Source organism: Nansenia antarctica (assembly GCF_963989245.1).
Source record: "Nansenia antarctica genome assembly, chromosome: 9".
Classification (NCBI taxonomy): Eukaryota; Metazoa; Chordata; class Actinopteri; order Argentiniformes; family Microstomatidae; genus Nansenia; species Nansenia antarctica.
In genome coordinates, this window is record NC_137679.1 from 14,948,006 (window position 1) to 14,958,346 (window position 10,341).

The window sequence follows — 10,341 nt, forward strand, 5'->3', positions numbered from 1 at the left end:
ATAGGAGGACAGAGTCACTGTGTAGATCATTAGAAGACTCTCATCACAGGAGAGAGCGGAAGAGAGATGGATGGAAGAATGAAGACATGGGTTTTAGTGACATTTTCTCTCCTCCTCCTCTGGGTAGTGAGTCTACTGTGTCTACCTGTAGTCTACCTGTAGTCTGGGTAGTGAGTCTACTGTGTCTACCTGTAGTCTACCGTCAGTCTTCTCCAGAGGTCAGTTTAAACTGTACTAATGTCTGTAACACGATACCCAGGCTAGTAGTTGTCATAGCGACAGCCCATTCTAAACCCAGATTAGTGGTTGTCATAGAGACAGCCCATTCGAAACCAGGTGCTCTAGTGCACAGGGAAAGCACTGGGAGTTTCAAGAGAAAATAATATGGTTTGTTATTAAGAATAAATAGTGATACAAATTGTGCAAAAAAGCAATGTATGGTGTCTTCTTCGTTTTCCTCCAAGGAGAAGTCATCAGTCATCAGACCTCTCACACAAAAACACACACAGAAGAGAAGCAGCACTATTTCTATGTTCATAATCTTATGAATATAATTTTTTGGAATACAAATATAGTATTTGCCATAAGAATATAATAAAAATGTGATTTTTATACAACCAAGTAGGCTATTAGGAAGAAAACCTCACCTCCACAAGCGGACACTCTCACACACGGACTAAAGTGCTTACAAACCTGGGGGAGATGGGGGGGGGGGCGCCTTGCACACTGAGGCACCATGCACACTGTCTGCTGGAGAATCATGGAACTCAGTAATAGTGCCGGTTGTTGTATTCTGAACTCCGAACTCCACTTTTGTGCTAATAATAATAATAATAATAATAATAATAATAATAATAATAATGATCCTTTACTGTCAGAACGTCCCTCGGTCGGGCTCATCAGATTAAAGCTCCTGTCGGCCATTAGTCACACTCTGGATTAGACTGAGATTATCCACCTCAGGACAGTGACCCCGGGGGTCAGTCAGCTGACCAGCAAGCCAAAGACCCCATCAGGACACTGCCCACCCGTAGCCACGTAGAGCAAGTCTGTAGAGAATATAGAATAGAGAATAATCCAAAAATGATTTCATATATGGGTTCATGGATAAACTCCTGGGGGGTAGAATGTAGTCCTGTAGAAGGTAGAAGGTAGTCCTGGAGGGGTAGAAGGTAGTCCTGGAGGGGTAGAAGGTAGTCCTGGGGGGGTAGAAGGTAGTCCTGGGGGGGTAGAAGGTAGTCCTGGGGGGGGTAGAAGGTAGTCCTGGGGGGGTAGAAGATAGTCCTGGAGGGGTAGAAGGTAGTCCTGTAGAAGGTAGAAGGTAGTCCTGGGGGGGGTAGAAGGTAGTCCTGTAGAAGGTAGAAGGTAGTCCTGGCGGGGTAGAAGGTAGTCCTGGGGGGTAGAAGGTAGTCCTGGGGGGGTAGAAGGTAGTCCTGGGGGGGTAGAAGGTAGTCCTGGAGGGGTAGAAGGTAGTCCTGGAGGGGTAGAAGGTAGTCCTGGGGGGGTAGAAGATAGTCCTGGAGGGGTAGAAGGTAGTCCTGGGGGGGTAGAAGGTAGTCCTGGGGGGGGTAGAAGGTAGTCCTGTAGAAGGTAGAAGGTAGTCCTGGGGGGGTAGAAGGTAGTCCTGGGGGGGTAGAAGGTAGTCCTGGGGGGGTAGAAGGTAGTCCTGGGGGGGTAGAAGGTAGTCCTGGGGGGGTAGAAGGTAGTCCTGGAGGGGTAGAAGGTAGTCCTGGAGAAGGTAGAAGGTAGTCCTGGGGGGTAGAAGGTAGTCCTGGGGGGGTAGAAGGTAGTCCTGGAGGGGTAGAAGGTAGTCCTGGAGGGGTAGAAGGTAGTCCTGGGGGTTCAGGGGTAGAAGGTAGTCCTGGGGGGGTAGAAGGTAGTCCTGGGGGGTAGAAGGTAGTCCTGGGGGGTAGAAGGTAGTCCTGGGGGGTAGAAGGTAGTCCTGGAGGGGTAGAAGGTAGTCCTGGAGGGGTAGAAGGTAGTCCTGGGGGGGTAGAAGGTAGTCCTGGAGGGGTAGAAGGTAGTCCTGGAGGGGTAGAAGGTAGTCCTGGGGGGGTAGAAGGTAGTCCTGGGGGGTAGAAGGTAGTCCTGGGGGGTAGAAGGTAGTCCTGTGGGTTCATGGGTAGAAGGTCCTCAGGTCAGCTGACTCTGGGTCAGTTGGTGGGGGTGGAGCTTATCTGAGACATGACAGCTGGGGGGTGGAGCTTATCTGAGAGCCTTGAGGAGTCTGGATGTCTGGCCTGGAGAGAAGAGGAGATAACAGTCAATATTAGATAGATAGATAGATAGATAGATAGACAGGTAGAGAGACAGATAGATAGATAGACCTGCCTATCCCAGGAGCAGTGTGTACCAGCTGATTGGCCAGGTGATCACTGGTCCTCACAGCCAGTGCTGTTGTAGGCCTCTGCTTCCTGGTTCTGGAACATGTACTAGAAGACAACAACAACATTGTGAGGTCACTTCCTGGTTCTGGAACATGTACTAGAAGACAACAACAACATTGTGAGGTCACTTCCTGGTTCTAGAACATGTACTAGAAGACAACAACAACATTGTGAGGTCACTTCCTGGTTCTAGAACATGTACTAGAAGACAACAACAACATTGTGAGGTCACTTCCTGGTTCTGGAGGTTGCAGTGGTTTCGAGGGTCTCATTTACATTTACATTTTTACATTTACATTTAGCAGATGCCTTATTCCAAAGCGCCTTACAACAAATTACTAAGTAAGTGACCAAGGCTGCATTTACACCGCAGGCCGATTTAGTGCCTATATCTGATTTTTTGGAACGCCTGCTTACACCTACTTTTTCAAATGACCCATATCCGATACCTGTGCTGCCTTACACTGCTTAACACTTGAAACGACCCACATGCGCACATGAGGGTTTGGTTACTGGAAACAAAAGTTAACAGACAGCCGACACGGACGCAAACGACAGGCAGCCGACACAACGGACGCAAACCAGACAAACAGGCCTCAATCTCATATGGGCCTCAATCAGACACAAATCTGATATGTGTCATTTCGACTGCGGTCTAACCAGGCAGGTCGCATATAACTCTCAATTCTGATTTGCACGTCATTGATCCAAGCCTTTGCTTCATGAAGTATGTTCAGAGGTCAGCTAAATATTGCGTTTGAATAGCTGTTGTGACTTGTTGTGACGTGAAACTCACTTCAAACGTCATCAAAATGCGAAGACCGTTGTATTTTCAATGACGTGCAAATCAGAATTGAGAGTTATATGCGACCTGCCTGGTTAGACCGCAGTCGAAATGACACATATCAGATTTGTGTCTGATTGAGGCCCATATGAGATTGAGGCCTGAATCTGATCTGAGAATATCAGATTCTATGTGCTTTCTTACGGCTTACACCTACATGTTGTATCTCATCTGTGCCACATGTGAGCAAAACAATCTGAATTGTGTCTCTTCGACCTGCGGTGTAAACGCAGCCCAAGTCTCCTAGTTTCCAAATTAATACTTCGGGGCGATCGTTTCTGCAGACCCATAAATATCTTCTGTGTGAACATGTTATCTCTGTGTGAACATGTTATCTCTGTGTGAACATGTTATCTCACTATGCTGGCAGGTAAGGTGCCTAACCGTCCTAATTCACGTAACTGCGTATCTTTACTAACCCTAACCCTGCGAAAATTTACATAAATAACATGTAGGACTAAAAGGCTCCTACTGCAACCAATCAAATTGTTTCGGACCTCTATTCTGAAAATGTTAAATAAATTTCACTGTTGTTTAAAATCAGTGACACACTTGCTAGTCAAACCAAAATACTGAAATGCGATGGATTCGGTGAGTAATCCCCACTACTACCTACTACTTAACACTATAACACTACCCTCTGCTTGATCAATACTTATCAATAGTCTTTCTGCTTAATCAATACAGCGATGGAGGACTGGAGGAGCAGGTTGTGTGACTCACTGATTTGAGGTTGGTCTCCATGTCTGAGAAGTTCCACTCACTCAGAGGCAGGTTAAAGTTGAAGGGCTGTGGAGACACACACACACACACACACACACACACACACATCAGGCTCTGCTGTTAGCGCTGTGAAAGGATGGCTCCTAGCGCTGGACCACTGATAGGACTGCTGTGTGTGAGTGTGTGTGCGTGTGTCTGTGTGTGTGTGTGAGTGTGTGTGTGTGTGTGTGTGTGTCTGTGTACTCACGTCCATGACAGCAGTACTGGGCTCCACGCTCTGCTGGTGGCTCCTCAGCAACAGTTGCAGCTCCTCCAGACTCATGTCCACGTTCTCCACCGCATCACACACCTCAGGCCTGCACACACACACACACACACACACAATATTGCAACGCAATGGATTGGGTGAGTAATCCCCACTGCTACCTAGTTAACTATAACACTACTTGACATTGTTGGCTCACAAAATAAGCTGTGTTAGTTGACTAGCGATGTGTCTTTGATTTTCAACAACGTGTATGTATGTGTGTGTGTGTGTGTGTGTGTGTGTGGGTGTGTCTGTCTGTGTGTGTGTGTGTGTGTGTGTCTGTGTGTGCGTCAGTGTGTGTGTGTGTGTGTGTACCTCTCCAGGGTTGGTCTCTTGCTCCTCCTCTCCCCCCCCCCTCGCCCCCCCCCCTCTAGGACGGACTGCACCATGGCGACAGGCAGGACGGGGGGTTCCGAACACACCTCGCAGGAGGAGGGGCCTAGCGGCACGGCCTCGCCCCGCCCACAGGAGGAGGAGGGGCCTAGCGTCTCGCCCCGCCCACAGGAGGAGGAGGGGCCTAGCGTCTCGCCCCGCCCACAGGGGGAGGGGCCTAGAGGCTCGCCCCGCCCACGCACCCCGGGGCTCACAGGCTCCTCCTTGATCAGCATCAGACACTTCTCTCTGGGGGGGGGGGGGGGGGCAGAGACATGGTCAGACACACACACACACACACACAGACACACACACACACACACACGCACGCACGCACAGACTAATAACGTCCTTTTACATGACAGCTGACTCAAATGATCAGAGATTAGTGATGTTGTGCTAACTCTCTCCACCAATCAGAGATCCGAGATGATGAGCTAACTCTCTCCACCAATCACCTGCTCTCCTCTGGCTGCATCTGCAAGGCCATGCTGCTGGCCTGGGACATCTCAGTGACGTCTGATATGATTGGTCCTCCTGTCATGGCACTGTTGGAGCAAGAGGCAGGATCTGTAGATGGCTGAGAGGGGGAGGAGGAGGGAGGGAGGGAGGGAGGAGAAGGAGGAGAAGGAGATGCAGTGTGTTATCACTAGGCTGGAGCAAAGCCTGCACCCACACATTACCCACACTGCACTATGATCACCCATAACAAACAGAAAATATATTCTGTAGTGTTCGGACTGTATGGTGGTTTAGGAGACAGGTGTACAGATGTACGGGTGTAGACAGGTTTAGAGGAATTTCAGGTGTATCTCTCACCGACTGGATATAGAAGGGCTCATGGAGGGGGTCCATCTGGTGGCTATGGCTGAACTTGGAGGCTGGGGGGGTGCTGGAGCCGTCATCCAACATCAGGGGACTGGGGGGGGGGGGGGGGGGGATCAGGGGTCAACAGTTATTCAATAGATCAGTCAATCATCAGCCATGTCGATCAACAATGCTGTTGATGCTGTGTTTGTGTGTAGTGTGTGTTGATCATGTACAGACAGGTGTGCGTTTGTGTGTGTGTGTGTGTGTGTTTGTTGATCATGTACAGACAAATGTGTGTGTGTGTGTGTGTGTGTGTGTGTGCGTGCGTGCGTGTGTGTGTGTGTGTGTGAGTGTGTGTGTGTGAGTGTGTGTTCTGGTGGTGAAGGACGGTAGACGTGCTTCCCCCTCGCTCCCCCTCACACTGGTGTCTTTCTTTAATTCTCGAGCTTTGTGCTATTTTTTTTTAACTGTTATTCTTTCTCTGCTATTTTTTTATCACTATGCCTACCATCTGTCAAAGTTGTGTAGATCTTGCCTGGAGAGTTGATTTATTAGAAAATACTCTCCTGACGAGGCTCTGTGCCCTCGAGGATCACTATGCTAAAGGATCTCCACCCATGCAAGTTTGGGATTACGAAGTAGATTTCCCAAGATTAACGAGGCACCCGTTCATCTGTCATCGGACAGATGAACCACCCCCCGGAAAAGTTCTGCAACTTCAGAAGCCCAGCCCGAGAACTACAAAAATGCTGTGAGTCTTCATTCCTCAAAAGCAGCGAGCTGGCATGGCTTCAAAGCCCTGAGATACTGAGCTCAGGCCTGGGAGTCGTGTAACTTCCCAGTCCGTAGACAGCTCAAAGACACACACTATCTCTCAACCAAAACAGCCCCCCCCCCCCCCGCCTTCACGGCCCGCAGACAAGAGCTCAAGGACACCCAATACCCCTCCTTCCTCTCCTCTGTGTGATATGCAGCGGCTGAAAAAGACCCCCCCGCCTTCAGCTCCAAAAGATACTTTGTTGATTGGAGACTTGGTGATCAGAAACATAAGAGGTAAAGAATTACATATCCACTGTCTTCTAATATAACAGTCTCAGAAATAACAAAATACTTGGAAAAGACACTGCTTGAACATCCAGATAAATAGCGCCGCATTTTACATGTTGATACAAATGACAAGCGTGGCTCAATAGACCTGAGACATGATTTTATAGAACTGTTCAATAGACTTGGCAAGTTTACGATTGAAACATTCATCAGCGGACCCGGCCCTTCAGTGGCCAAATCTGTAACTTCGATTCTAAATTCAGCCGGCTCCTAAGCCTTAACACCTGGCTCTCGGGAGCGTGCAAACTTAAAGGGCTGAAATGTATTGACCACTGGAACATATTCCAGAGGTAGAGAGACCTATTCAAAAGAGATGGCCTCCACTTAAACAGAGCGGGAGAATACCATTTAACGAATAACATACTCTTCAACCTCATAAACTCTGCTCCCCCTTCCCTCGCTGCTCTTGAGCCAACTGGAAGGCCTACAACGCAGGATTCTTCAGACTCAGCACAACTGAATTGTTCACAGTGGATAAACTCCAGGTCTCCCCACAGTGGAGATCTCTCTAGAGTTTGCAAAATCCAGAGCCCCCTCTTTTCCTGAGCTCAGCCCTTATATACAAAGTCGACTCCCTTATGAGATCACTAATCTTGGCAAACAAATGTGGTGACAGGAAAGGCTAGACTACAAAGTGCGACACAGTTATTGTGCAACAAGTCATTGGCACTGTCCCCAGGCAGACTGAATTGTTAGCTACGCCACAGATCTCTTACAGAATGGGAAGGCCTTCCTTAGTGCTCAATTTCCCAGAATGTAGAGATACAGACTTCAATCTCAGTATATTTGATATAAAACTAAAACAACAGAACATTTAATTGCAAGTCAGAATGCTTTATACACCCGTCAAATTTAATTTCTGTACCCTGCCACACACAGCCCACTCATAGGGCTTTCACACAGAACCGTTCCAGTTCGCGTTCGGGAACCTCCGAACTTTGGTGCTGTCTGGCGAACCAGCCCGCGTTCATAGCAGTGTAACCAGAACCATCCGCGTCATCAACGATGGGTGATGAAGGGGCAGGATAAACAAAAAGTCACAACTAGATGGTAGCTACTTCACTGGAAATGAGGATAATATCTTCCACTACAGTATCTGAAATAAACACTATTTTCTATGAAACAAAACAAAAGACACTTTCTACACGTGTTCTTTTACTAACCAGCTGCTCCATTGCTGGAATAGAAATGGCTTACGAAATTAGCGTTTGCGCGTGTGCGTGTGTGTGTTTGAGGAAGATAGAGAGAATGATGAAACTTTTGATAATTGTTTTGATCACTAATGATTAGATTTAGATCCAAGATACATTTTGTCTCCTTCCTTCTTGCTGGTCTTCACAGCCTAGAATATGACACACCCACTGACGACGTGACTGTTCTACGTTTTAGTTCCCGCTTGAGAACCACTATTTTCTGGTTCCCGCTGTGAACCAACTTTTCAGTCTCCGAATCAATTGAGTTTCGGTCTGAACGCGCTGGCCGGTTCCAAACTTGGTTCGCAAATGCGAACTGGAACGGTTCTTTGCCGGTGTGAAAGCCCTAACAGAGACCAATGACAAAACCACTCAAGCTAGCACTTTTCAATGCCAGATCCTTAGCTAATAAGTCTCTCTTAATGAACGACTTCATTAGCTCCTATGAACTAGATTTTTTTATTTATAACTGAGACTTGGTTAGACAAAGATAACAAGAGACCAATTCATATCGAGTCAGCACCCACCAATTTTAGAACCCTAGATGTCGTAAGATCTCATAAAAAAGGAGGTAGAATCGCCTCCTTTTTCAGAAACAGTTTTATCTGCAAACAGACCCTAACACCCCTAACACACCCCTAACACACTCCTGACCCTAACAAACCCCTAACAAACTCCTAACCCTTACACCCCTAACACTCTCCTAACACACCGCTAACACACTCCTAACACACCCATAACACACCCCTAACACACTCCTAATACACTTATAACACACTCCCAACACACTCCTAACCCTTACACCCCTAACACTCTCCTAACACACCGCTAACACACTCCTAACCCTTACACCCCTAACACTTTCCTAACACACCGCTAACACACTCCTAACCCTTACACCCCTAACACACTCCTAACACACCCATAACACACTCCTAACACACTCCTAACCCTTACACTCCTAACACACTCCTATCACACTCCTAACACACTCCTATCACACCCCTAACACATTCCTAACACACCCCTAACACACTCCTAAAACATCCCTAACACACTCCTAACACACCCCTAACACACTCCTAACACACTCCTAAAACATCCCTAACACACTCCTAAAACATCCCTAACACACTCCTAAAACATCCCTAACACACTCCTAAAACATCCCTAACACACTCCTAACCTTTACACCCCCAACACACTCCTAACATACTCCTAACCCTAACACACCTAACACACTCCTAACCCTAACACACCCCTTACACACTCCTAACACATTCCTAACCCTAACACCCTCCTAATCCTAACACACCCCTTACACACTCCTAACACACTCCTAACCCTAACACACCCCTTACACACTCCTAACACACTCCTAACACACTCCTAACCCTAACACACCCCTTACACACTCCCAACACACTCCTAACACACTCCTAACACCTTCCTTACAAACTCCTAACCCTTACACTCCTAACACACTCCTAACCCTTACACTCCCAACACACTCCTAACACACTCCTAACCCTAACACACTCCTAACCCTAACACACTCCTAACCCTAACACACTCCTAACCCTAACACACTCCTAACACACTCCTAACACACTCCTAACACACTCCTAACACACTCCTAACCCTAACACACTCCTAACCCTAACACACTCCTAACACACTCCTAACCCTAACACACTCCTAACCCTAACACACTCCTAACCCTAACACACTCCTAACCCTAACACCCTCCTAACCCTAACACACTCCTAACCCTAACACACTCCTAACCCTAACACACTCCTAACCCTAACACACTCCTAACCCTAACACCCTCCTAACCCTAACACACTCCTAACACACTCCTAACACACTCCTAACACACTCCTAACCCTAACACACTCCTAACACCCTCCTAACCCTAACACCCTCCGCTGACGCTGCAATTCTACACAGAGGGTCGCTGGTCATGCGCTCCAGTTCAGTGGGGTGGTTATATGTGTGTGTGTGTGTGTGTGTGTGTGTGTGTCTGTGTGTGTGTGTGTGAGCGGGGCTTAGCGACCAGGAGGTCTGATTCAGCACAGTGTCATTCATGCCAGCTGGGATCCTGCTGACTGGGCGCTTCCCCCTGCTCTGTTGTGTGTGTTGGGGTCACCATTGTTGATTCCCATACTAGGTGTGTTCATGAGTGTGTGTGTGTGTGTGTGTGTGCGTGTGTTATGTGTACAGGGTGTGTTGTGTGAGAGAGAGAGAGAGAGAGAGAGAGAGAGAGAGAGAGAGAGAGAGAGTGAGAGAGCGTGTGTATTTGAGTGCATGTATTGTTAATCTCTGCTAGTGTGTGTGTGTGAGTGTGTGTGTGTGTGTGTTGTGTGTGTTTTGGTCAGGTGCGTGTGTAGGTCAGGTGTGTGTGTGTGTGTGTGTGTGTGTGTGTGTATGTATGTGTGTGTGTGTGTGGACTCACAGCTTCCTCTTCATTCCCACAGTGCTGGGGGGTGTTGGACTGCAATCTGGCTGAAGAGGAACTGAATCAGCTGTTTAAAGAAAACACAGAATGATTCAGCATCAAATCAACATTCCTCTACCCCCCCTCCCTCTCTCTCT

General features: G+C 47.8%; 1 protein-coding gene across 1 annotated transcript in view; it reads right to left on the bottom strand.

Annotated features, from left to right (window-relative positions):
- Nucleotides 1-2,372: 2,372 nt before the first annotated feature.
- The window catches only part of hsf4 (heat shock transcription factor 4), a gene marked incomplete at both ends in the record, with an annotated part of 18,984 nt that continues 11,015 nt past the window's right edge, over nucleotides 2,373-10,341 (bottom strand). Inside the window, 9 exon segments of the mRNA XM_080539526.1 lie at nucleotides 2,373-2,432; nucleotides 3,955-4,020; nucleotides 4,202-4,310; nucleotides 4,577-4,742; nucleotides 4,833-4,882; nucleotides 5,092-5,213; nucleotides 5,453-5,552; nucleotides 10,202-10,242; nucleotides 10,245-10,271. Coding sequence (XP_080395652.1) covers nucleotides 2,373-2,432; nucleotides 3,955-4,020; nucleotides 4,202-4,310; nucleotides 4,577-4,742; nucleotides 4,833-4,882; nucleotides 5,092-5,213; nucleotides 5,453-5,552; nucleotides 10,202-10,242; nucleotides 10,245-10,271 — 741 coding nt within the window.